The following is a 27,545-nucleotide window of genomic DNA, read 5'->3' as shown; positions in this document are numbered from 1 at the left end:
TTATACTATACCATGTTTAGTCCTCACACAATATCCAGAGTGTTTTTAAGGGGTCGACCCTGGAGAGAAGAAAGCTCTGAACCTTTGGCAGCAGAGAGTTTGTTTTGGTTCTAGCCTGTGTTCCTAGTCAACTCTCATTCTGTAGCAATTTAGAGTTTACAGAGTATACTTTCTTCACAAGACCCTTGTGGAGTAAGTCAGACGTTATTATTTTCATTTTAACAATATGAAACCTGAAGTTCAGAGAGGGGAAGGGACTTGACCACAGGTCCCACAAATAGAGAATGGTAGGATCCTTTACTGCAACTCAGGTCTTCTGACATCAAATCCAGTGATCTTTTCACTCTAGTAGCATGTTGCCCATTCCTTTTGGTAACTGGGGACTATTGATTTTTCTTTTTGGTTCTACTGTTGATCTTAGTGGTTGCTGTCTTCTTGATGGGTAATTTGGGTGAAGGGAATACACAAGAGAAGAGGGTTATGACTTGTGAGTTGGATATCTGGTTGAGGTATGTTTTCTCTTTGATTTTCAGGGACTCATTTTTTCCCCAGGATAAGATTCTTTTGAGGCCATGTCTGAGACTGCCTTCAGATCCTGCTTCAGGTCGAACTTCAGAGAGAAGTTGAACTTGCTTCTAGAGAAAGATGCTTCCTTTTCCTTTAACTCAGAACATCCCAAGACCCCATCTAGCAAGTTCCTTGTTGATTCTGGAAACCTCAGTTCTTTAACAGGGTAAATCCATTTTTCACTACTTCCCTTTACTATTTCTTATATTTGTTTGCTGGTCCAGATAGCTCACATTTGGAGTCACTCATTCCTAACTCTTCTCCTTCATCCCCTTTATTCAATCAGGTGCCACATTTTGTTGATTCTACCTGTGCAGCAACTCTTTCATTTGTTCCTTTCTCTACATCCAAACCTTCTCAATTCTAGTATTGTAGTTCAGAACCTCATTGCCTCTGGCCTGGACTATTGCAATATTCAAATCAAATCAACAAATATTTAGTAAGTTCCTGTAGTGCCATTCAACATGCTAATTGATAGAGATAAATGAAAAGCAAAAATGTTGCTGCTGCCAAGGAGTTCACAGTCTAATGGGGAAGAAAACATGCAAATAACTATGTACAAACATGATGTGTGTGTGTAGTGTAAATTGTTGATAATTTCTGAGAAATCAGGAGACAGAGATGAAGAGGGAATGTCCCAAGCATGAGAAACAACCAATAAAAATGTATGAAGTAGGGAGATGGAGTTTCATTTGGTAGGAATAGCAAGGAGACCAGTACTGATAGATTGCAGAGTATGTGGAGAGGGATAAGGTGTAAGAAGACTAGAAAGATTAAAAAGGGCTTATAAGCCAAACAGACAATTTTTATATTTGATCCTGGCGGTTATAAGGAACCATTGAGTGGGAAGATGACATGGTCAGACCTGCACCTTAATCACTTTGACAGCTGAGGGGAAGATGGACTGGGAGGGAGAAGGATTCAAGATCAGGAAGACCAGTCTTCTGTTGGCTATTGCAATAGTCTAGGTGTGAGATGATGAAGGCCATGAAAGGGAGGTGAGAGGTAGGATGATAGCTATCTGGGAATGACAGATCAAGTGTAATAGTACCCTGATTCCTTCTTAGGGTCTCTCATCTCCATTCCAGGGGCAGCTAGGTGGTGCAGTGGATAGAGCACCAATGCAGGAGTCAGGAGGACCTGAATTCAAATCTCACCTCAGACACTTGACACTCATTAGCTGTATGACCTTGGGCGAGTTACTTAACCCCAATTGCTGCATCCTGGGTCATCTCCAGTCATCCTGAATATTTGGTCACTGGATTCAGATGGCTGTGGAGGAGAAGTGATGCTGGTGATCTGCACAGCCCTCCCTGACTCAAAACAAAGTCAAGTGCAAGTCATGTCATCATTTCTCTGATGGCATGGTCTTCTTTGGCCACAAAGGATGAACACACACATCTCCATTCCATTCTCCTCATATCTGCCAGATTGGTATTTCTTACATGTAGATCTGATCTTGTCACTTCCCTTTTCAAAAATCTCCAACCGTATATGTGTCCTCAAAGTCTGACCCAGTGATTTACACATAGCAGAGGCTTAATGTTTGTTGAGTTAAATTGAATCCTGGCCGGTGATGATGTTGAGGGGGGAGTGTTTAATAATCAAATAAGAGATACTAACTATTAGAATAGTGTAGAAATGAGAGTTTTTCTTAGTTTTGTCATTCACTTCAGTTTTTCTGTCCTTTGGTAGTTCTGTAGAATTTGGAGAGCCAATAATATGATCTGATTTTGGACACTGAACGTTTTTTTTGTTATCTTTATGTTTCAAACTTTTTTTAGTCAATTTTTCTCTCTACTCCCCTCCCCATTGAGCAAGCTAAAAACAAACAAAACCCTCAATATGTATCCACATAATTCAACAAAATAAATTCCCATATTTTCCATATCCAAAAATGTATGTCTCCTTCTCTCTGTATTTTAAGTTCATCACTTCTCTGTCAGGAGGTAAATGTCATATTTCATCTTCATTGATCAGAGTTCTAATGTCATTAAGAGTTTTCCTCTATAATGTTATCATCGTATAAATTATCCTTCTCTTCTGCTCATTTTGCTCTGCATTTGTTCATAAAAGTCTTTGCAGTTCCCTCTGCTGTCGTCTGTTTCATCATTTCTTATGGCATGGTAATATTGCATTATAGTCACATACAATAATTTGTTTCACCATTCCCCACTAGAAGGACAGTCCCTTAGTTTCCAGTGTTTGGCTATAAATATTTTTGTGTAAATAGATCCTCTTTTTTCTTGAATTTTACCAAAACTGGTTCTTTATATAGCATCTCTACATCCACTGAACACAGAGATACTTTGGAGTGTTACAAAATAAGACATTGACACAGGCCCTGCCTTTGAGGAGGTTACATTCTAACAAGGATTTTGATATTGTTTTTTTAATGATTGCAGAGCAACTCCAAAGCGTTGCCTTGACTTGTCAAATATTAGCATTGAGGAGACGGCTGCCATCCAACTTACCACATCGCCAGACCTTGATGAAACTGGTAGGAAGAAGAGACAAAAAGATGTCTGTAGGAAGGATAGTTTAATTGTATCTAAGGATAGAAGAGAAGAACTGAGATGGGGAAAGTTGGTAAAGGAACTTGGAAAAAAACTAGAAATTTTATCTGAGGGGAATTAGGAAGGCTCTCTAAAATATTTTGACATGCTCAAAGCAGTGTCTAAGAAGGAACAATAATAACAATTAATACTTGTGGCACTAACTCAAGGAAGAGAATCCAATTTTTCTTGATTGATTGACAGTGAGAAGCCAGTGACCCAGGTGAGATTGGTTTAGTGCTGCAGTAGTTTCTAAAGAACTGAGTAGGTCGATAGCAAAGAGACCCCTCCCCCCCCCTTTTTTTTTTTACCAAAACCTGATATTTGTGGAAGATTTCTGTCCTTTAGACTGAAGATTATTTTCTTCAGAATTCATCCCAGTATTTGATCTACTTTTAGATTTCCTGAATTCTGTAGCTTCCCTTCCTTCCTGTGGAAAACATCCATAGGTGTTTGTAAGGCTTTTTCTTTTTATGACACACTTGGAAATTTACAAGATTACCATAGAATACTTAGTTGGAGGAAGAAATGTGTTAGATGAAACTTGATAATGATGAAAATTGGTCATTTGTTAAACTTTCATCAAAAGTCCACCATGTGGACTCCTCCATATTAGGTGCTGGAAATACTGGTATAAAAAGGATACTTTCTATTGTCAGTGAGCTCACATTTTGTGCTGTGTTTAAAGGGAATGGGGAATTCAGTTTTTAAAAATAATGGGTATAAAAAAATAGAAAATAATGGGTATGCTGACAAGGCATACATAGAACCTGTATACATAGAACCTAGCAATAGTGATCCTTTAGTTGTTTTGAATTGGGCTGCTTCTGAATAGTTGCATGCTACTTATGCTTGGCTAACTCCTAATTTGGTGTCCATTCTAGAGGGTGAATTATCAGTGATATAGATTAATAATGGGAGTAGCACATGGGCAAAGAAAGGAGCAACTTGAGTTTGACTTATGAGGAAAACTAACTTGTGACATGCCATTGACATCTTTGTGGTATACTAATGTATCTCAGTGCTAGAGTTCGAAAACACTGAGCCAGAAGATTTTGCTGGCTTGTCATGGATTCTTCTTGTCTGGTTACAGGTAACTTGAATTCCTCAGGACCTCAGGAAGTACAGTTGGCTGAAATGTAAGTTACTAGTCCTGGGACTTATTAAATACCTCCACTTTCAAGCTTTTTTTTTTTTTTTAATCATATCAGGTTCTCTAAGGGACAGCTTGGATTTTATCTTTTTCAGGAATTTTGTAAAATAAAGAAATTTTCACTTTAGGTTGCAGGTGGTGTTTATGGCCTAAATGCTTTTCTCTTTTCAAGTTTTCCCCACTCCTGAAACAAGGCATAATTAAAATACTGATATCATAAGAATGCAATAAAATGAAAGATATTATAGCATATATGCAGTGTGGAAAAGACTTCAGATCTTTTTATTCATAGATACAACTAGTCATTGGTGTCATACTATCTTTGAATATGAAAAACAGTGTTATACTTGTATTTCCATATGGATTATCAGGTGTAAATTTTAATGGCAAATCAGTTTCCTTCCCCTTGCTACCTGGCACATTCCAGGTGACCTCTTTTTAGCGTGGATGTACTCAGCAAATGCAAAGTAATTACAGTGTCAAGAGCAAAGGAGTTGAATTCAGGAGGATCTGGATTGAGAACCTGTCTCTTCTATTTACAATCTATGTGAGCTAGAACAATTTACTTAACTTGTCTGGGCCTTATTTTTCTCAGTTGTAAAATTAGGGCGTTGTACCAAATTATTTCTAAGGTCTCTTACCTCCGTTGGTCCTATAAGCCTTTATATTTCACTTGGCTGCTTCTCCAGGGGGCAGTGGGCAAAAGGACCTAGAAGTCTGTATCCCTTCAGAACTTGCCACTTAATTATTTAGGTGAATTGTATACTATTGTTCAGTACACTAAATTTTTATTAACACATATGAAAATCTTAATTTTTTTTCCCTTCATTTGTTTTACATGGCCAACCAGTGTAGTATAGACAAGACTGGCTTAAAATGTGAAGAGTTCAGGCAAAGGCCAAGTATGAAATTGGAATAGATGGTAATAGTATAGAGACAATAAAGAAAATATATGAAAATTTACAAGTAGTCCAAGATAAGTACATAAGAGGTGATAGAGAGTTGACTTTGGTTGGGAAAAGCTACATTCAGGTTCTGCCCCTGATGTAGAATGCATGTGTGACCTTGAATGAGTCACTTAACCTATCCCTGCCCCAGACTGTAAATTAGTAAGCAATTTTTGTGACCTGAATTGGTAGAGTAAGTTTCCTCACTGAGCATTTCATACACCAGTGAAATGAAGTTTAAAAATTTATTTAAAAATAAAGTTTAAATACAAATAAAAATTTATTTAAAAATAAAGTTTAAAAAAATGATTCAGAATGACTCATCATTGAGATATGACTATGCATATAGTTTTTCAAATGAAATGATGAAAGAAAAAAATACTTGAGAATAGCCTTATCCCTCAGATATCACATATAATACTACCATGTCAGGTGATGATCAAGAAGGGGCTAGGTTCAGTCCAGAGTACCTATGATAGAAGAAAAGGAAGCATTTTGGAATTTTCCAAATGGTAAAAGAAGAGGAGTTTGGTTTGAGGGGTTCACTGACCTCTAATTTGTCCTTTGCAGGGATCATCCTCAGCATATTAGGAAATGCATCCCTGTGAGTATCGGCTTTTTATGAGGTTTGTTTCTCATAGGAGATGGGGGCTGGGTGAGCTAATCAGACTGTAGCTCTAGAATGCTGCATGTGGGTCAGCATCCCTCCAAAACTGCCCTTTGGATCTCTTCCAGGCACAGCTACTATGTAGCACTCCCACTGCTCCTGGTTCCTTTTGCCAAAAGACAGATGCAACAGGTAACTCCTCATCAGACAAAGAAAATGTAAGTATTCAGTGTGAATGGGGAAGGGACCAGCCAGTTTGCTCACAAACTCAATGGTTTGGGGCTTTTGCCTTTTCTCCAAGTATTTTGGGGAGGGAGAGCTCCACTAATCACTTTCCCTTGAGTGGAAATTAGTATTTGTGTGAGCATGGTGCCACCTGAGTTGCTGAATGGAGGCTTGCCTGGCGAGCTTACCATTCCTGTCCCCTGTTCTGGTTGGAGATGGACACCAGCAAATAGAAGCACCTGTGTTTTCTGCTAATCTTTTCTGCTTCCAACTAAGGAAATATAAGGAATTTTCCTTGTGTCCTGCCTCTAACACATACTGGCTGTGTGACTCTGGGCGAGTCACTTTGTTCCCCAGTGCTTAAGACAATTCCTGAATATGACACAATACTATAAATCTTTTTAAAGCACTCATCATGTGCCAGGCACTATGCTAAGTTCTGAATACAGTAAGAGAAGGAAAGATAGTCCTGGCCCTCAAGGAGCTTACAATTACATAGGTGAAGACAGCTTTTAGGAAGGAAGCTAAAAGGGAGATGCAGGAGGAGGAGGAAGGTACCTGGTGGGGAGGGGGAGGCAGTGGCATTATGACAGGGGAGTCAAATCCAAGGAGAACAGCAATGGGAAATGAAGAGTTGGCTGAGCTTCTTTGAAGTCCTCTTTAAATGGACCTGCATGGTAGAGGGAGTTTTCTCATCTGTGACTTCTTATATTAATGAAGTAACAGGGCTAAATCCCTATCCTTGTTTTCTCTTTAGTTTGTAAATTTACACTTGAAGCCTCTCCCTTTGCACATTGGTGCTGCAGGTCCAGAAAGAACCTCAGGTTCATTCAGTTGTTAAGGGTGCTCCCTGTACTGGAAGGGGAGAAATTGATGAACCTATACAGAAAAGCAGATTAACAGTGGTTTAACTTAGTCACAGACACTGCTTGGTGTGGTCTAATATGCAAATTTGACTTTTTTACTTCAAACTTGTTCTGATGAAGCTCTGTCTTCTGTACTAGGACCCCAAGCACAAATCTTACAGTTTCCACAGCTATATGAGCACTAAGCTAGTTGTTTGCTCCCCAGAATGTCTTGACTAATATCTCTTTGATCCATTTCCCTGGGCCTTCTTACCCAAGGCAGTGTCTTTGACCTCAAATTTTCTCATCCTTTTCTAGCATCCCCTTTTTTAGATTTTAGCTCCTTTTTGCTACCTCTTTTCAATAGGTTCTTTATTTCACTCTTTCCTTTCTACTACCAGGCACCCTTCTTTTCTATAGCCTTATTTAGCTTGTGAGTATATCATTCTGTCATGATAAAATTAGCATCCAAAATGCACTCACATCCCATAGTGTCATAAAATGTTTGTCTAAGGAACTAAAAGATGTGTTTAAAATGTTTATATGCTGTGGAAAATGGAAAGGAATAATTTGTTCCATTATAGAGTAAAATGAGAAGCAGGGTCAAGCCTGCTAGCACCTCTCTTTCACTCTTTCCCAACTCAATACCAGCTCTTCTGTTTTTGTGTGCAGGAGAACAGCTTTTTGGAATACCCTCCACAGCCGAAATTCAGGTCCTTAAGGCTTCAAGAAAGATCAAGAAGACCGCTCTTGTCTCCTCTTTCTCTACTGGTAAGTGTTAGCTTTCTGGGCCTGATGATCATCTGCAAAGGAGTATACCTCCTGGAAGACCTGGACTCATTACACATTTAGTTATTTCAAACTGGTCTGGAGGAGTGGGAGTGGGACAAGGCTAACAGAGCAAACAGTTTAGGCAGAGCAGATAATTACTGACACAACTGCCATCAGCTTGAATCACATCTCAGAATCAGTAAGGACTCAAAATAATAGATAACCATCTTAGACCTTTCAGTCTTAATTTAAAGATGATGTACAGTGTCTCATAGATGGGGAAATGATCTAGAGTGTGATTTGATTTATTTTTATTCTCTCACATTTCTTTTAGATCAGAATTCAAACTTTGTGTTATTTCCAGCCCAGTAGAAAAGTGGCCATACATATTTTAAGTAGCTAGTGCAGTTATCATGCTTCAGATTTTAGGTCTCTGGCTGTGCCAGTTGGTTTCTTATGATATCATTTTTCTTGACAGGATGGCAGAAACTCTGTGGAAGGGGAAATGAATGATCTGGGAAGCCCCATTACCAGGATTCCACTGCATCAGGATGGGGAGGAAGGCTGTGCAGGGGAGACTTCACTTGAGTTAATGGAGGTTTTCCTGAAAGAGCAAGAAGCCAAGGTAAAGACTCTTGAAAGTATAGTGAAAGGAGAGCTAGAGAACCTGGGTTCAAATCCTGGCCTTGTCCCTTACTACATCTGTAATCTTGGGCAAGGGATTTACCTGTTCTGGGTCAAAGTTCCTCCTCTTTAAAAGGTGAAGATTCAAGATGTTTACTAAGGCCCCCAGGGATCCAGTTCTAAATCTGTCATTCCATGATTCTCAATGCCTGAAGTCATCGGGATAGAGTGGAATACTGTGGATATTTTACTTAAACATCATTTACTTTAATGAGGAATGTCCTGGGATAATCCTCCAGTCAGGAGCCTGGCTTCTAATCCCTCCTCTGATATATAGCTGGGTGACCTTGGATCCAGTGACCAGATAGTTATCAGGATGACTGGAGACACCCCAGGATGTTATGGGAAACCTTGGCCTTTTAGGCTAAGGCCTTTTCAAGTACTCACTTAAAGTGAGGTAATGCCCATTCAGTGAATAGGCCTCTTTAAAAAGTATCCTGGGGATGGTCCCTTTAAATAGAAAAGAATAAATAAATAAACAAATCAGGCTGGAAGGGGCTGGAGCCTCAGGGTTGTTGTTTCTTTCTTTTTTAAGTCTACAGGATTTATTTATTTTTTTTAGTACTCCATTTTTTAAAAAAATTAATTTATTTGTTTTCAGTTTTCTACAATCACTTCCGTAAGTCTTAGATTTTCTCCCCTTCCCTCCCCCCTTCCTTCCTCAGAAGGCATGCAATTTTATATGGGTGCTACACATACATCCTTATTAACCACATTTTCCCATTAGTCATGTTGCATAGAAGAATTAAAATGAATGGGAGGAACCATGAGAAAAAACAAACCAAAATATAACACAAAAGAAAATATTCTGCTTCATTCTGCATTCTGTATTCTTTCTCTGTACGTGGATGTCATTTTGTCTCAAGAGTCTGTTGGGATTGGAAGCTCAATTCCGTGTGGACGGTCTCGGGCGGGTAAAAGTGGGACTTCTAAATCTTAGAGTCTTACGAGGCCCTCCATGAACAGCGGGGATTCGAGAAGGTCAGACTGAGCTAGCTCGGCTAGCTCGGGTATTTCCGCCTCTCCCCGGGAGATACGTGATGGGTGGAGTCTCCCTGCCCTCGAGGTCGTCCCGGATCTGGGCACACTATTGTTATCTAACAGCACGGTATTCAGATGCAAACTGTGTGGCTGAAGGTTAAGTAGGATTGAGGAAGCCTGAAAGCTCTCTTAGCACGTGAGGAGCCAAGAGGACAGTAGGCTCCGCTTTCTTCTTTCCTCTCTCCCCTCCCCCTCTCTCCCCGCTTGTACTTCTACTTCCAATCCCTTAAGATCCTAGCCTCCTTAGGAAATCTCCCCCTCTTCCTCCTAAGGAAGACCCCCCTGCACTTGTAACTAGACCCTGAAATAAAGCTCAACCCTTGTTCGACTCTGGAACGTCCTTTCTCTCATATGAGCATCCGGTTTTGGCCAACCGAAGACCTCGGAGGTGAGGTAAGAAGACTCGGGTAGCCCACACAGGCCTCTAGGCCTGGCAAGAGTCCTTTGGGAATGTTTAGGTCTCTGCATTGCTCTGAAGGGCTAGGTCTACGAGGAACAGTCCTTGTACACTGTGGCTGTTACTGTGTACAGGGTTCTTCTGGTTCTTCTCATTTCACTTAGCATCAGTTCATATAAGTCCATTCAAGCCTCTCTGAAGTCCTCCTGTTCATCGTTTTTTATGGCACAATAGTATTCCATTACATTCATATGCCACAATTTGTTCAGCCATTCCCCAATTGATGGACATCCCCTCAATGTCCAGTTCTTGGTCACCACAAAGAGAACTGCTATAAATATTTTTGTACGTGAGGGTCCATTTCCCATTTTTATGACCTCTTTGGGATACAGTCCTAGAAGCGATTGTTGGTTGCATGTTCGTCCTTCATTTTTGAAGAAGACCGTGACCTCAGAGAAATGACATGACTTGCACTTGACTTTGTTTTGATGACTGGAGATGGACCAGGATGCAATGGGAGACCTTGGCCTTTTTAGGCTAGGCCTTTTCATGTACTCACTTATGGGGAGGATAGGTCTTTTTAAGAACTGGTCAGGGAATGGTCCTTTTAATGAGCAAAAGAAAAAAAAATCAAACTGGGAGGGAAACAGAAACTGTTACTATTGATAATCACTCTAAGCCAGCTGGTAAGTGGAGCTTGGACAGGAACCTATTGTTGAACCAATGGGCTTCAGAGTGCACTGTGTTTAAAGTTTGGGGAATGACAAGGAAGGAAGGAGGCAAAGAGAGAAGGAAAGAAAGAAGGAAGGAGGAAAGGAAGGAAGGACATTTAGCCAGTAAACCCCAAAGGAAGAGGAGAGGGAGACAAGGGAGAGGATGAGCTAGGTTACCCAGCTAGCTAGGTCCCCACTCAGGCAGCTCAGTCTACTCACAGGTTGTGTTCATCCTATGTTTTCAAAGAAGACCATGACATAGAGAAATGATGACATGACTTGTACTTGACTTTGTTTTGAGTGAGGGAGGGCTGTGCAAGGTCATCAGCCTAACTTTCTCTTCCTGAGCCATCTGGATCCAGTGACCAGATATTCATCAGCCTAGAAGCAATATTGCTAGGTCAAAAGATATGCACATTTTTGTAGCCCTTTGGGCATAGTTCCAAATTGCTCTCCAGAATGCTTGGATCAACTCACTGCTCCACCAACACAGAATTAGTCATTCCCCAATTGATAAATGGTCAAAGTTTTCAGAGGAAGAAATTAAAGCTCTCTATAGTCATATGAAAAAATGCTCTAAACATTATTGATTAGAGAAATGTAAATCAAAGCAACTCTGAGGCACTACATCACACCTATCAGATTGGCTGACGTGACAAAACAGGAAGATGATAAATGTTGGAGATATGGGAGAGGGGGTTGTTGTTTTGACCAAAAAAAGTTACTATTGACATTCACTCTAAGCCAGGAGGGTCCAAAAACAGCCATTTAGTGGAACTTGGGCAGGGACCCATTGTTGTTCAATCTGTGGGTTTCAGAGTGCATTGGGTCTAAGGTTTTTAAGGAAGACAAGGAAGGAAGGAAGAAAGATAACTGGTCACTGGATCCAGATGACTCAGGAGGAGAAAGTGAGACTGGTGACCTTGCACATCCCTCCCTCGCTCAAAACAAAGTACAAGTCATGTCATCATTTCTCTGATGTCATGGTCCTCTTTGAAAATGAAGGACGAACTCAACGTGTGACCTTGGATAGGCCAGTTAGCCTCTGTGGGCCCCAGCTTTCTCATTTACAAAAAGGAAGGGTTTGAACTCAGCCTCTCAGATCCTGTCCAGCTTTAGATCTTTTTGTGATACTATGACCCAGATAGTCCCAGAACTCACCTATATAATCTGACTCAGATGAAATTCTGAATTGTCGTTAGTCCAACAATTGCAGTAATAAATGGAATGTATGTAGGGGTTATGCCCAGGACGATTCCCTCTTGAATCATTCTTCTGTTTCCTTAAGGACATAAAATTCACTTTACAAAGTTAACCACTTATTAACAATGTTATGGCAGATGAAACCTTTGTTCAGGTGTGTTGGGGTTTTTTGTGAGGTATGAACTTTCCTTATTCTAGACATTGCTGAGTTAACTCCACCTTGAAGATGAACTTCACCCCAGGGTACTAATTCATATCAGAAGACCTATATAGGTCACTATGGGAGGTGGGGCCCATTGGAGGAAGGGGAGAGGGATCATAGGCTCTTCCAAACTTTTGGTTCTACCCTGGAGTTTAGCCCCTGTATTCTCCACAAGGGAAAGACACTTAGGACTGCTAGAGTCAACATATCCCCACACATCCCTCTCTCTGCACTTACGGGCTCCATGGAACTCACTGTACTAATTAAGAAGAAAATCCCTGGTTTCCTTTTCCATGTAGTGGCCACTGCCTTACTGTTCTAGCAACTGCTCTATCGCTTTGCCGTGGAAGCTGTTCCCCTGCTGCTGACTCCAATTCCTGCAGCTTCATTGGCTTGCCTCATTGCTGTCTCTGAGGTCACAGACCAAATGCTCTCTTAGTGTACAAAGGACCTTGTAGGGACCACATGGAGAAGAAGGCTTGCCTCCAAGGACCTGTATCCCTGTGACTAGCTTCCCTCTCTCTCTCCAGGCTCATCTTGTCCCTTTTAAAAGGTTATGTGTATAAGGGCAGCCAGATGTCACGGTGGATAGAGTACCAGCCCTTGAGTCTGGAGGACCTGAGTTCACATTCCACCTTAGACACTTGATACTTACTAGCTGTGTAACCCTGGGCGAGTCACTTAACCCCGATTGCCTGGGATGGGGAGGAAGGTTTTGTCTGGGTTATGTCTAGAGGTAGGAAATCCACTGGTGTCACACATTGCACATGTTTTCAGACCTTTTCAATATATTAATCAGTTGTGCTGATTTTTTTTTTTACACTTTAAAAAATACTATTATATGGGATGACTCTGGGAAGGAGAGAGATAATGGGGATAACTATAATGATATAAGAAATAGAAGACTTCAATAAAACTTTTTTAAAAAAGGCTCCATCCGTGGGTATAGCTCAGGTTTTAACTTTAGGAATGAGATATTTATTGGACAAGTGTGTTTAACTCAGTCATTCTTAGGACAAAGCACATTTATACCTCCTCATAGAGATATCATCAGTGTCAAAATAAGGCTCCATCTGTGTAAACCTAGAAAACAAGGAATTAACCTCAACAAAGAGTTAAACTTGTCAAAGAAATCTCTACTCTTGGGTATGCTCCCTACATGAACTCTAGTAGTTCATGTTATATCCTCTAATTCTATTTTCTTTCTATCTCTGGAAAGAATACTTAGGTCTAATAGTTTATAAAATTCCAGAGACCCTGTACAGTTGTTGGGTAGTTTTACTTTCCATTCCAACTTTATACCTTTGGTCAATGGATTCTGTGGTTTAAAGAATTAGTTTGGCAGATACTTGCTGAGTGCCTGCTGTGTTCATAGTTCTGTTTATCAATGAGGAAGATACAAAGCAATGACCCTTGAGAAATTTGCTGTTCAGTTATGGAAATAAGATATATTCACATGAAATAATGAAGCAGTATATTCAATCAGAGTTAAAGAGGGAGTCGTATACAGGCATACGTTGTTTTATGGTGCTTCACCCTATTGCACTTTGTAGATATTGTGTTTTTTACAAGTTGAAGGTTTGTGGCAACCTCGGGTTGAAAAAGTCTATTAGTGACATTTTTCCAATAGTGTGTGCTCACATTGTGGTACTTCTTGCAATATTTCAAACTTTTCCACTATTATTATACCTGTTGTAGTGGCTTGTGATCAGTGATCTTTGATGTTACTATTGTAATTGTTTTGGGGTGTCATGAACTACAGCAAACTTAATAAATGTTGTATGTGTTCTGACTGTTGCACCAACAAGCTGTTTCCCTATCTCTGTTCCTCTCTTACAGCCTCTCTATTCCCTGGGACAAAACAATATTGAAATTAGGCCAATTAATAACCTTACAATGTCCTCTAAGTGTTCAAGGGAAAGAAATAGCCACATATCTCTCAATTTAAATAAAAAACTAGAAAAGATTAAGCTTAAAGAGGAAGGCATATCAAAAACCGAATAATGCCAAAAGCTAGGCCATCACTCTGATGGCCATCACATTAGTCAGCAGCCATCAACATCAAGCAGAAAGATTGACTCACTGAAGGCCCAGATGATGGTTAGCATTTTTTAGCAATAAAACATTTTTTAATTATAGTATGTGCATTTTTTTAGACATAATAATATTTCATACTTTATAAACTGCAGTATAGTATACATAACTTTTACATGCACTGGGAAACCAGAAAGCTTGTATGACTCACTTTATTGCAATCTTCACTGTATTGCAGCAGTCTGAAACAGAACCTGTAATATCTCCAAGGTATACCTGTCAGGGAGCTAACGAAGTCAGTAAGTGGGAATTATTGGGTAATTGGAAGCTCCCATGTGGGTAGAAAAGCGTGCTTTAAGGGGTGTTAAGAGATGGGAGAGAGATAGTATGTAAAAGAGACAGGAAACATTCACTTTGAGATCACAGTAGTGTAGTAGTATTGTATGATGACAAGGTCTACTGTGCCAGGCTAGTGACACTAGACATGACAGAACAGCAACAGTTTATTTTGGAGGAGATAGAGATGAAGTTTTGTAGAGGGAGGCAGTAAAAGAAGATAACAGATAGTGACTTCTTGGTAAGGATGATGGTAGAGTTCAGGGTAGAGAAGAAAAAGGTGAGCTAGGGTGTTAAAGTAGAAACAGGTCCAGGGAAGAAGTAGCAGTGAAACTTGGATAGCATGATAAAGCTGAATGTCATGGACTTGAGATCAAAAGAAGCAAAGAGCAGGACAATAGAGGTGATGAGGATTGCCAATGACCTTCCAAAAGGATAAACATTCTTTAGGATTTGTTGATAATGGATACATCTGGTGTTTTGAAAATGTAGAAACATAGGAGTATGTGTGGATTAATTAGCAGAATATGATAAGTTGAAGGCTGTTGGGGGGAGAAAGAAAAATGAAGCAAGCTTTTATTTAATATTACTGTATGATGTCTGCATTTGGGGAGGGGGCATAGTGTTTATATAGTTCAATGATTCTTACATTTTATTCTCCTCAGTCTGTTTTCCAGGTCAGTTGTTTTTGCAGTGAGATTCCTTATATTTTCTTCTTTTTTTTTGGTCTTTTGATTTTGTTTTAATATTTCTTGTTGTCTCATGGAATCATTATTTTCTTTCTGGTCCATTCTAATTTTTAGGGAGTTTGTTTCTTGGGCAAAGTTTATACCTCTTGTGCCACAGCTCTTTATTTCCTTTCCAGTACTTTTTCCATTGTTCTCATTTCTCCTCTAATTTTTTCTTCAGTGGTCTCATTTTATTTTAAAAATTTTGAGTTTTTTTAAGTCTTTCTTCATATTTTCCATAAATTCCAGTTGAATTTGTGCCCAAATGTTTTTTTTTCTTTGAGGATTTACTTTTGCATACTTTGGAGTCATTTTCTTCTTCTAGATTTGTGTATTAAGTCATTCTCCCATCCCCTTCTATGACTTCAAACTTGATTTTAGGACCAGGCTTTCTGCACTTCTGGAGGGAATGTCTATGCTGGTCCTGTTGCTGCTTTCTTGGATTATTGTGTAATGTATTATCCCAGGCTCTCAGGGACAACTGAAGCTGGGACCCTGCAAATTTCCAGTGCTCTCAATATGATCTGCTCCTGGAGAAAGATCTATGTACTATTTCCCTGGTCTGAACTCTCCAAGTTCTTGACCTGGGTTTGGATCTAAGCAACAGTGAGCAACTGCTGCACTTAGCCACTGTCAGGAAAGCTTTGTGGGTACAGAGTGATAGAACTGTAGACTTTCTTTTGGTCTGAGTTTCTTGTCCTGCTTTATTCTTCTGAAGGCTCTTGAGACTGGATTAGAAGTTGGAACTCTTCCCTGCTCTGCTCCTGAGTCACCACTTCATTGCTACTTGCTTCTGAACTTGATCTTTTCTAAGTACAAAGCCCAGGGCCTGCTACTACTCAGGAAGGCCTCCTCTGGGCACAGGTTCCCTCCTTAGAGCACTCTGAATTTGTGACTTTGAATTGGGTAGTGATCAACGGAGCTGTTAATCAGCACATATTTCTGTACCCTGCCTGAGGTCAAGTCTTGGACCTCCTCTTTTTCTCATATCACAGGTTCTCTCTGCTATGTAGTGCTCTGCCAGTGGTCTTCTGGATTAGACTCCATCCACAGGGACTACAGACCCTTCATCTGTCTCCTTATGCTTACTCTGACTGGAAAAAATGACTCACTTGGATTTTTTTTTCTTGGATTTCCCCATTGGATTTTTTTCTGGTATGTTTTCTAGCTCGGAAGATTTGGGAATGAGCTCCAAAATTTTTTTCTTGTATTTCTTTTCCCTTAAGGTAGAATGTAAAAAGATTGATATAAGATTGATTGATACAAGATTCTAGCTAATTTAGTTCAATTCCATACACATTTATTAGGTGTTTACCAAAGCACAAAGTACCAAATGTTGGGTGCAAAGAGTACATAGACGAAATGGTCCTTTTCCTCAAGTAACTTAAATTCTACTGGGATATACAATATGTCAACACAAGTTAATACGAGAAGGGGAGAGCAGTAACAACTGGAGGGATCATAACAGGCTTTAAATAGTGAGTAACACTTGAATTGAGTCTTGAAGGAATTCTGAAAGACATCAAGGAGCACAGTCCAGGCATAGGTACAGCCTGTGAAAAGGTATGGTGGTGGGAAATGGAATGCAAAATTCTCAGAGGACGGCATTTGACTGCAAAATAGAGTATGTGAGGAGAAATAATGTGAAATGAGTCTGGAAAGGTACACTAGAGAGGTGAAGGCCTTAAATGTCAGGCTGAGGAGATTGTGTGTTTTCTTTATCAAAATGTTTTTATTTATTTATTTATTAGTTTTTAATATTCACCTCCACAAGATCTTGAGTTCCATATATTCTCCCCCTTTCTCCCCTCTACCCACCCCAATACAGCGTGCATTCTGATTACCCCTTCCCCCAGTCTGCCCTCCCTTCTATCACACCCGTCCCTTCTCTTATCCTCTTCCCCTCTATTTTCTTGTAGGGCAAGTAAGATTTCTATACCTCATTGCCTGTATGTCTTATTTCCAAGTTGCATGTAAAAACAATTTTTAACATTCATTTTTAAAACCTTGAGTTATAACTTCTCTCTCCTCCCCGCTCCCTACCCACCCCTATTGAGAAGGCAAGCAATTCAATATAGGTTACATGTGTGTAATCATGCAAAATACTTCCATAACAGTCATGTTATGAAAGACTAACTATATTTTCCTCCATCCTATCCTGCCCCCCATTTATTCTATTCCCTTTTTTGACCCTATCCCTCCTCAAATATGTTTACTTTTAATTACCCCTCCTCCCTTTTGCCCTCCCTTCTATCATGCCCCCCACACCCCTGCTTAACCCCTTCCCCCTACTTTCCTGTAGTGTAATATAGATTTTCATACCCAGTTTGTATATGTTATTCCCTCAGGCCAAATCCAATGAGAGTAAGGTTCACTCTTTCCCTCTCACCTCCCCCCCTTCTCCTCCACTGAAAAAACTTTTTCTGGCCTCTTTTAAGTGAGAGATATTTTACCCCATTCTGTTGATCCCTTTCTACTTCTCCCAATATAGTTCTCTCTCTCTCTCTCTTTTAATTTTATATTTTTAGGTATCATCCTTTCATATTCAACTCACCCTGTGCCCTCTGTCTATATATATAATCCCTCCAGCTACCCTGTTACTGAGAAAACTCTCAAGAGTTATAAACATTGTCTTTCCATGTAGGAATATAAACAGTTCAACTTTAGTAAGTCCCTTATGATTTCTCTTTCCTGTTTACCTTTTCAAGCTTCTCTTGATTCTTGTGTTTGAAAGTCAAATTTTCTATTGAGTAATGGTCTTTTCATTAAGAATGCTTGAAAGTCCTCTATTATGGTTTGTAATTATATTACTGTTTGGTCCTACAATAATAAATGGTCCTACAAAACCTTGTACTGTCTGTCCCCCAATAGCGGCAATCACCCGTTCAATCCCTGCTGTATAAGAACCCTTATTAGTAACATATCTAGGACTAGGATATCCTGAAACATAGCGATCTGGCCCAAAATACGATAGGTTGTGACAGGAAATAACGCTCTCATTATAATGCTCTAAGAGTAACACAGTCTGTTGACATTGATGTGACTGACAATTTTCAAATGGTACGAAACCTGAATAATTACGATAAATGGAGACATTAGGATCATTCTTCTTTCTACATTGTGGTCCAGATCTTAAAATCATTTCTTGTTTTTGTCCCATATCTCATGCCCCATCCATTTTTGTACAATATGGTCTGTATCTCAAACCTATTTCTTGTTTTAGATCCATATCTTGTCCCTCAATGACCCAAGTCCATAGGTGAAAGAATCTAGAGTCCCCTCGATAACCCAAAGTCTCATGTCCCAGAGTTATGTTCACACACCATGTCATATCGGCCGCTATATTATTAAAAACCCATGCAGTGCCAGTCCATCGTCCATCAACTTTCTTTTGAAGACAGCGGTAATCCTGCGATCAATCCAGTAAAGTTCATTCTTGGCTGTGAACCATTTGATTTACCTATAAATTCAAAGCCTGCACCCCCAAACATGTGTGATAATCTGCCATGTAATACTGGTGTTGGTATCTTTTCACCCCATCTTATGACCCTCACCCACAGAGGATTCGGGATGAACGTCCAATGATGTGCATTCCCACTTGTCTCCTGGGTTGGAGTTGGACGTCCTCCGACCCCAAGAGTCAATAATAGAAACAGAATCAACCTCCTCATTTTGAAGACAAAGATTCCTTATTTGTTCTTCCAGCTTCTTTCTCTGCTTTGCTGCTCTCGGTCTCTTGGCCTGTGATTTTCTTCCCTTTGTCTCTTTCTTCTATCAGCCGATGCCTGCGTACTGGGGCCCACTGTTCTTTCTCTTTTCCTGTGGAAACACAAGCATAACCCTTTCCCCACATGATTATTTTTCCCGGACCATGCCATTGTTCTTCTGCATCATGCCACGTTGCCTGTTTTCCTTCATTCTCTATTTGTATTTTTTCTAGAAGTGAAGTTCCTCTTGATGTTTTTATAGCAATAGCATATTTCATGGCTGCTGAAAGATTCTTATCATCAAATTTTAAATAATTTAATGTGTATAAGGCTAAATTGAGAGATGCCTGAGGGCCTTGTGTAATTCCCCCTTTTTGTTTTTGCAAGTAAACCTTGAGGGAATGATTTGCCCTTTCAGCAATGGCTTGGCTTGTAGAGTTATAAGGAATGCCAGTAACATGATAGATGGAAAATTCATAGCAGAATTTTTTAAATGCAGCTGATATATAGGCTGGGCCATTATCTGTTTTTAAACATCTTGGCACTCCATGATTAGCAAAACATGCTAGTAAGTGAGTTGTCACATCTTTGACTGCTTCACTGGAATGAGCAGTTGCCATAAGAAAGCCTGAAAAAGTATCTACACATACATGTATATATTGAGAACGTCCAAATGACGAATAGTGAGTGACATCCATCTGCCAAATATCATTTGGGCAGTCACCTATAGGATTTTTTGGGTGTATAGGTGGTGGTGGAAGAAACGGAGCACATTGGGTGCACGCCTTTACAATCTGCTTTGCTTCCCTTTTTGTTATGCCAAATAAATGTCTAAGAGATTGTGCAGACAAATGAAATTTGGAATGAGCTAATATTGGAGATGACTCCACATGAAAAACTTGCAAGTCTTCATCAGCAATTGCATTGCCTTCAGTTAAGGGGCCTGGTAAATTAGAATGTGATCGAATATGTAAAACATGGAATTTATTAAATCTACCTCTAATAGCCTTTTGTGCTTCTAAGGTAAGATGTGTGATAGAATCCTGACGTGTAGGAATATAGGCAGTCTCTAAATTGGGTATTAACCCTGATACATACTTACTATCTGTGATAATATTAATAAGGACATCAATTAAAAGAGCTTGAAGCACAGCAAATAGTTCATTTTGTTGAGTAGAGGTAAATGATGTCTCAAACATTTGTAACCTCTTTTCAGATGGTATGTATAAAGATGCTCGTTGATGTTTTGTGGCATCTGTAAAAACATTGATCCCTACTACAGGCAACTCAGAATGCTTGTCTGACCAAGACTATGGCCATGCAATGAGTTGATCAGCAAATGGCACAGGATTGCCATAATGATAATCCTGTCCAATTATAATTTGCCAATCTGCATCTTCCATAAAACATTTTTCTAATTGTTGAGAGGTATAAGAAGTAAAAATACTTGCAGGGTCCATACCACTAAGAGCTTGTGCCCTCTGTATGCTTTTCCAAATCACCTTAGCCACTAGGTTTGTATAAGGAGAACATGTTCTGTTCTTTACCTGTGGTAAATGAATCCACTCAAGGATTCCTAATTGCTGATGTAAAACCCCAGTTGGTAAGTTTGGAGTGAAAAGTATAGTTAAATTTGTTTTCTCTCCCTTATTATATCTTTGAGTGGTTTGTTGTATGAGAGTATTTTGAATATTCTTAATACATGTGAGAGCTTCAGGGGTCCAATCCCTACTTGAATTAAGGTCAGGAGAGCCTTTCAATAATTCATATAGTGGTGCTAATGCAGAGGTAGAGATACCAAGCCTTGGCCTGCACCACTGAATCTCTCCTATCAGTTTTTGGAAATCATTCAGAGTTTTGACCTTTTGTATATCAAAATTTGGAAACTTAACTTGAATCTCTCTGTCTGATAACTTATACCCTAAGTAATCAATTGGTAGTGCCTTCTGTATTTTTTCTGGTGCTACCTGTAGCCCATGCTTGCTAAGAGTTTGTATCCCTTCGTGTAACATATTTTTTAGCAGTTCACCATCTCTGTGTGCTGCCAAAATATCATCCATGTAATGTATTATTATGGCCTCCTTATATTTCTCTCTCATAGGTTGAAGCACTTTATGCACATACCATTGGCACAATGTAGGACTATTCTTCATACCTTGTGGCAGTACTTTCCATTGATACCTCATATAGGGTTCCTGCAAATTGATGGAAGGTATGGAGAAAGCAAATCTCTGCCGATCCAGAGGATGAATAGGAATACTGTAAAAACAATCTTTAATTTTTATAACCCATATTTTATAATCTTTTGGTATCATATTTGGTGAAGGAAGTCCTGGTTGTAATGAACCCATAGTAAGCATGGATGCATTAACTTTTCTTAGGTCGGTTAACATTCTCCATTTTTCTGATCTCTTTTTAATAGCAAACACAGGTGAATTCCAAGCACTGAAAGATTCCTCTATATGTCCTAAACTAAGTTGTTCTTTGACAATCTCCTTTAACGCTGCTATTTTATCATCAGTCAAGGCCCACTGGTCAACCCAAATTGGTTCATCATTGATCCATTGTAATTGTGGAACAGGTATGGGTTGTGCAGCCATTCCAGGGGGCCCCACTAAAAATTTTCTATTGTAGATATGGTAAGGTCTATTTGTGACAACAGATCTCTACCCCATAGAATGATTGTGAGTCCTGGTAATACATGTGGCCAAACCTTTCCTGTTTTTCCTTCAAATTCCCATCTCAATGGCCGTTTTGCTTCGACCGCTGCCTGAACACCTCCTATACCATATAAATTTTGTGCTTGCCTTAAAGGCCATGCAGAATTCCACTGCTCTAAAGGAAAGACTGCACGATCAGCCCCAGTGTCCATGAGGCCTGTACATCTCCTCCCTTCTATAATGACTGTAAGTTGTGGCCTCTCCAGAGTAATTTGCTGTGTCAAGAATACTTGCGAATCTGCCATTTTTGGAAATAGTAATAACACTGCTATTTTTTGTCCTGCATCTAATAAACTCTCCATATTAGTAGTATTCATCATTGGAATATAATGAAACTCCATATCAGGTGGAAACATATGTGTTATGGGTATCATGCCTGTATATTCATGAGCTGCGGGTGCTAACAGTATTCCTATGCTATCTGGTTTGAGCTTGATTTTTTCCTGTATGGGAACCATGACTGTAGTCATTGGATTAATAGAAAAATATCCAGCACTATGTAAGTCCTCTATTTGAAAGGACTCATTCCTGCCAATTCCTGATATCTCTGGCAGAGTGCCATCGTGCTGGCATTGGGATTGTCCTGCCATTGGTTGGCAGAGGGCGGTAGAAAGCCCATTCCTCCTCTTTGTACCTGGGCTAGGGAGGGGCCAGTTAGGGTGTTTAAATATTGCTGAGGTGGGCCGTTACGACATTCTGATGCCCCATGCCCCGGTTTTCTACATTTTGGGCAGGGTGTCTTGGGTCTTGCTCCCCCACTTTGTGTCGGCCTTACTTTGCAATCCTTTTTGAAATGTCCCAACTTGCCACATTGAAAGCACCTTTTGTCTGGTTTTTCAGTCGGCCTATTTTTTATATCATGAAATGCCTGGGCTCGAACTTGTGCAGCATAGACCTAACTACCCACTATCTCACATCTTTGTAACATCTCTTCCAACCCAGCATCCTTTTTCAATCCTATCATGGCCTTTTTGCAGTCTGTATTACAACTGTTTCTCAAGATATCTTTGATTACAACTACAGTCCCTTCTACTTCCCCCATGATCTTTGTCACAGCATCTTGAACTCTTGCACAAAAGTCAGTGAAAGGCTCATTGGGTTTTTGCTTTAAGGTACTCAATGAAGTTTTACTTTCACCTTTAACTGGCAACTTGTCATAAGCCCTCTCTACACATTGTGCTAGCCGCTCATATAATTCCATGGGGTGCTGAATTTGTGCCCTATCTGTGCTATACTGTCCACCGCCGAATAATATCTCATAATATCTTTGAGCATTTTGAGGGTTATCAGGATTATGGCGTACTGCCATTAATCTGCATTCTTCAGAAAACATCCCTAACCATACTACCGTCTCTCCTGGCATGAGGATGGCCCTCATAACAAGCTTCCAGTCATTGGGGGTAAGTACATGTGAGGCCAAATCTTTAATCCTGACTTTCACATATGGTGATTTAAGTCCATAGTCTGTTATGGCTCTTTTGAGCTCTTTTATCAGATATGGAGACACCATAGAGTGTGTCCTTTGTGCCGGATTATTACCATCTTTAGGTGTTTCTAATATGGGGAAAACATTTTGAAAGCCAAGATACTCTAGAACCTCGTCTTTACCTCCCTTTTGTAATTTCCTTATCGCTTGTTGTAATGGCGACAAGTACTCACTCCTCATATTCCTTCAAAAAATTCCTTTTCTGTAATACCTCTACTTGTCCATCAGATGTCTCTATTCCTTTAACCAGAATTTTTTCCTTTTGCAATGTCTTTACTTGTCCAGTAGGTGTCTCCCTTGTGCTCTCTCTCCCTGGAGACCATTCCAGTTCCCTTTGTTTCCCCGCTAACTTCTGCTCTTCTCTTTGTTTCAGTGTCCTCCCTTCTGGCGGGATCCCTCGCTTCCTCCTTGAACTTAACTGATTTTTTCTTTTCCACTTCTAAGTCCCGTAATCTACCCTTTAACTCGTCTATCTCCTGTTGCATTCTTTCTCTCTCCTCCTCCCTCTGATTCTGTTCCTGCAGCTGTCCTAAATTAGGATAAATTGAAGGTGGACTGGGAGAATTCGCATGGGATGGTTTGGGGGAGGAATCTGGTGAAGCAGAAGGCGTTGTTTGTGTGGAGGCCGTGAATTGCCTGGGTTGCGGGTCACAACAGCCATCTGCAGCCTGAAGGGCCGCTTTTACTATGTTATACAGAAAGAAACTTGCTAGCTCCAGATCCCCAGGATTTTCGGAGTCATAGCTAGTTAACTGTTCTCCTGCAACCTTCCATGAGCTTATAGAGACTGGAGGTCTCTCCTTTGTCCAGGGACAAATTCTTTCTACTTCCTTTAAGAAGTCCATGATCACTTTCATTTGAATGACGACCCCCTGTGTCTTAGCTGATCTGTAAATTATCTTAACAAAAGTTTCTCTGTCGGGTCTCTATTGATTATACTAGCCCCATAGTAAGATTTCTTTTCTCTCTTACTTCACTGCTCTATGAACAGGTTACTCACTGATTGCTGTCTTCCTTTCTTTGTCTTCCTGAGGTTGAGTGCACCAAAATTCGTCTTGGACTGATCCCAGTCCAAGGCTCCTCAGGGCACGCAGGTGTGTCTTTTCCCCTGCTAAAGGACTACACTTTTGGCCCTGCGCTGTGTTCCGTCTATTTTTTTTCCACCCTGCATATGGGCACCAGTTGTTGGGGTCCCCTAGACCATTACGGGAATCCCTAAACCCCGACCCAAGGCTCTTGTCCGGCAAGAGGCCTTGATCCAGTGAGTAATGAAAGTCAAATTTTCTATTCAGCTCTGGTCTTTTCATCAAGAATGCTTTAAAGTCCTCTATTTCATTGGATGACCAGTTTTTCCCCTGAAGTATTAAACTCAGTTTTGCTGAGTAGGTGATTCTTGGTTTTAATCCCAGGTCCTTTGACCTCTGGAATATCATATTCCAAACCCTGTGATCCCTTAATGTAAAAGCTGCTAGATCTTGTGTTATCCTGATTGTATTTCCACAATACTTGAATTGTTTCTTTCTAGCTGCTTGCAATATTTTCTCCTTGACCTGGGAGGTCTGGAAGTTGGCTACAATATTCCCAGGAGTTTTCCTTTTGGGTTGTCTTTCAGGACGCGAATGGTGGATTCTTTCAATATCTCTTTTATCCTCTGGTTCTAGAATATCAGAGCAGTTTTCCTTGATAATTTCTTCAAAGATGATGTCTAGGCTCTTTTTTTGATCATAGATTTCAGGTAGCCCCATAATTTTTAAATTGTCTCTCCTGGATCTATTTTCCTGGTCAGTTGTTTTTCCAGTGAGATATTTCACATTGTCTGCTATTTTTTCATTCCTTTGGTTTTGCTTTATAATTTCTTGCTTTTTCATAAAGTCATTAGCTTCCATGTGCTCCACTCTAATCTTTAAGGAATTATTTTCTTCAGTGAATTTTTGGACGTCCTTTTCCATCTGGCCAATTCTGCTTTTTAGGGCATTCTTCTCCTCATTGGCTTTTTGGCTCTCTTTTGCCATTTGGGTTAGTCTGTATTTTAAGGTAATATTTTCTTCAGCATTTTTTGGGTCCCCTTTTGTTGGGGTCCCCTAGACCATTACAGGAATCCCTAAACCCCGACCCAAGGCTCTTGTCCAGCAAGAGGCCTTGATCTAGTGAGTAATGAAATGAGGCAGGAGACAAGGTGGTGAGAACTCCGTTTATTCCAGCTAGCTCACATGCATATATAGTCTTAATTACGTGAACATTCCTAAGCCTATACATTGAACCTATCACCTAACACTATTCCTTATATGGGTGTCTTCTCCACTGGACATCCGGAACTGGACAAAGAACTGCCACGTTGCCAACAAAAACAAGACCCTTCCTCCTGAAATCCATCTAGTTCCACCCCTACTGACAAGCCCCCAGGTTATTTTAGGCAGGCTCTTAGTGTGGTGTCCTGCGATGGACAGGGATCGGCTCTAACTTGTCCCGTTACACCCTTTAGCAAGCAGTTGACTTGTTTTTTCATGATTTTCTTGCATTACTCTCATTTCTCTTCCCAATTTTTCCTCTACTTCTCTTATTTGATTTTCAAAATCCTTTTTGAGCTCTTCCATGACCTGAGACCAATCCACTTTTTTCTTAGAGGCTTCAAATGTAGGAGCTTTGACTTTGTTGTCTTCTTCTGTTTGTGTATTTTGATCTTCCTTGTCAACAAAGTAATATTCTATAGTCTGATTCTTTTTCTGTTTTTTGCTCATTTCCCCAGCCATTTACTTGACTTTTGAGCTCTTTGTCAAAGTAGTTCTCTGCTTCTAGTGGGGGTGGGGGATGTATTGTCAGCTGCTATATGCCCCCACAATCTGTGGGCCTAGAGCTCCGGAAACATGACTGCAGCTGCCTCTGCTGATGCTGTGGCTGCCACAGACTCTTTCACCTCCTTACCTGCCCTGGGGGCCAGGGCTCCATTATTCTACTCTCTCACACAGGTCAGAAAGGTTTTTTTTTTTGTTTTTTTGTTTTGTTTTGTTTTTTTTACTGACTATCCAATTTGTCTTCAGCATTTTGGGATTGTGAAGTCTGGAAACCACCACAAATGCAGAGATTCATTCCCCCCAAGGCCTGTTCAGGTCCCATCTGTGCTGGCGTGGCCCAAGTTGTACTGTGCTCTGCAACCCAGCAGGATAGACGTTTCCTGTTGAATCTTCAGGTTTTCTTAGACTAGAGATTTGCTTCACTTCATCATTCTGTAGGTTCTGCAACTCCAGAGATTTGTTTAGAGTCATTTTTTAGTAGGTATTTGGCTGTGTTTTGTGGGGAGATCTCTAGAAGTCCCTGCTTTTACTCTGCCATCTTGGCTCTACCCCAGGAGATTGTGTTTTATTGTAGAGGAAAAAAAGAGCTGTTGAAGATTTTTGAGTAATGAAGTTACATAGTCTGATCTGTGACTTTAGCAATTTGGTAGCTGTGTAAAGACTGAACTAGAGAGAAAAGAGATGGGAGACCAATTAGGTTATTACAAAAATCCAGGCAAGAAGTAATGAGGGCCTAAATTAAGGTGGTTATCATGTGAGCAAAGACCATTTGACAGAGGTTCAAGATGTTGTAAAGGTAGAATTGGCAATACTTGACAACTGACTGGATTTGGTGTTTGTGAATGGGAGGGAGGGAGAATCAGGGATGACACTGAGGTTGCACACCTGGGTGACCAGAAGAATGTAATACTCTTAACAGAAATAAACAAAATTTTGGAGGAAGAGTGGGTTTTGATGGAATAGAATGAAGTTCCTTTTTGGACACGTTGAGTTTGAGATTTTGATGGTATATCAAGGTGGGGATATATGAGAGGCAGTTCATATGGCAGATTTGGAGGTTAGGGAAGACATTAGATCTGAATACATAGATGTGTGAGTCATGTGCTTAGATGATAATTGAACCCCTAGTACCTGATGCTTTCATCAAGGAAAAAAGTATAGAAGAAAAAAGAGAAAAGAGGACAGAATCTCAGGGAACAGCTATAGTTTGGGGGCAGGAGATAGATGTGTGTTTGTTCTTCATTGCCAAAGAAGACCGTGCCATCAGAGAAATAATGACATGACTTGCACTTGACTTTGTTTTTTTTTTTTTTTGAGAGAGGGAGGGCTGTGCAGGTCACCAGCCTCACTTCTCCTCCAGAGCCATCTGGATCCAGTGATCAGATATTCATCAGGATGACTGGAGATGACCCAGGATGAGGCAGCTGGGGTTAAGTGACTTGCCCAAAGTCCCACAGCTAGTGAGTGTCAAGTGTCTGAGGTAAGATTTGAACTCAGGTCCTCCTGACTCCTGCACTGGTGCTCTATCCACTGCACCACCTAACTGCCCCAGGGAGCAGGAGATAGATAATGATTCATCAGAGACTGAGAAGGAGCAATCAAGTAGGAGGAGAGCAAGAACAAAACAGTCTCATAGAAGTGCAGAGAGGAAAAAGGATAGAGAATTGGTCAGCAGTGGCAGGATCTGCAGAGAGATCATGAAGCCTGAGGACTGAGGAAAAGGTCAGTGATTTTAGTAATTAAGAGATCATTGATTATGATCAGAGTTAACTTCTACTTTTAATTCTCTACCAATCAAATTACCAAGGAGATACTTAATAGAACTTGATAAA

The 27,545-nt window shown here is 40.2% G+C and overlaps 1 protein-coding gene across 3 annotated transcripts in view; it reads left to right on the top strand.

Annotated features, from left to right (window-relative positions):
- Positions 1 to 27,545, top strand: part of CDC25C (cell division cycle 25C) — a 46,744-nt gene that overhangs the window by 4,920 nt on the left and 14,279 nt on the right. For all 3 annotated transcript variants that reach the window (XM_072630404.1, XM_072630403.1, XM_072630405.1), the window contains 7 exons: positions 534 to 733; positions 2,973 to 3,067; positions 4,216 to 4,261; positions 5,793 to 5,826; positions 5,958 to 6,047; positions 7,572 to 7,670; positions 8,149 to 8,295. In XM_072630404.1, the coding sequence (XP_072486505.1) occupies positions 573 to 733; positions 2,973 to 3,067; positions 4,216 to 4,261; positions 5,793 to 5,826; positions 5,958 to 6,047; positions 7,572 to 7,670; positions 8,149 to 8,295 (672 nt within the window). In that variant the 5' untranslated portion in view covers positions 534 to 572. The remainder of the gene's footprint in view (positions 1 to 533; positions 734 to 2,972; positions 3,068 to 4,215; positions 4,262 to 5,792; positions 5,827 to 5,957; positions 6,048 to 7,571; positions 7,671 to 8,148; positions 8,296 to 27,545) is intronic.

This window comes from Notamacropus eugenii, chromosome 1 (genome assembly GCF_028372415.1).
Source record: "Notamacropus eugenii isolate mMacEug1 chromosome 1, mMacEug1.pri_v2, whole genome shotgun sequence".
Classification (NCBI taxonomy): domain Eukaryota; kingdom Metazoa; phylum Chordata; class Mammalia; order Diprotodontia; family Macropodidae; genus Notamacropus; species Notamacropus eugenii.
The sequence above is the reverse complement of the archived record's forward strand: the minus strand, read 5'-3'. Positions and strand labels throughout refer to the sequence as shown.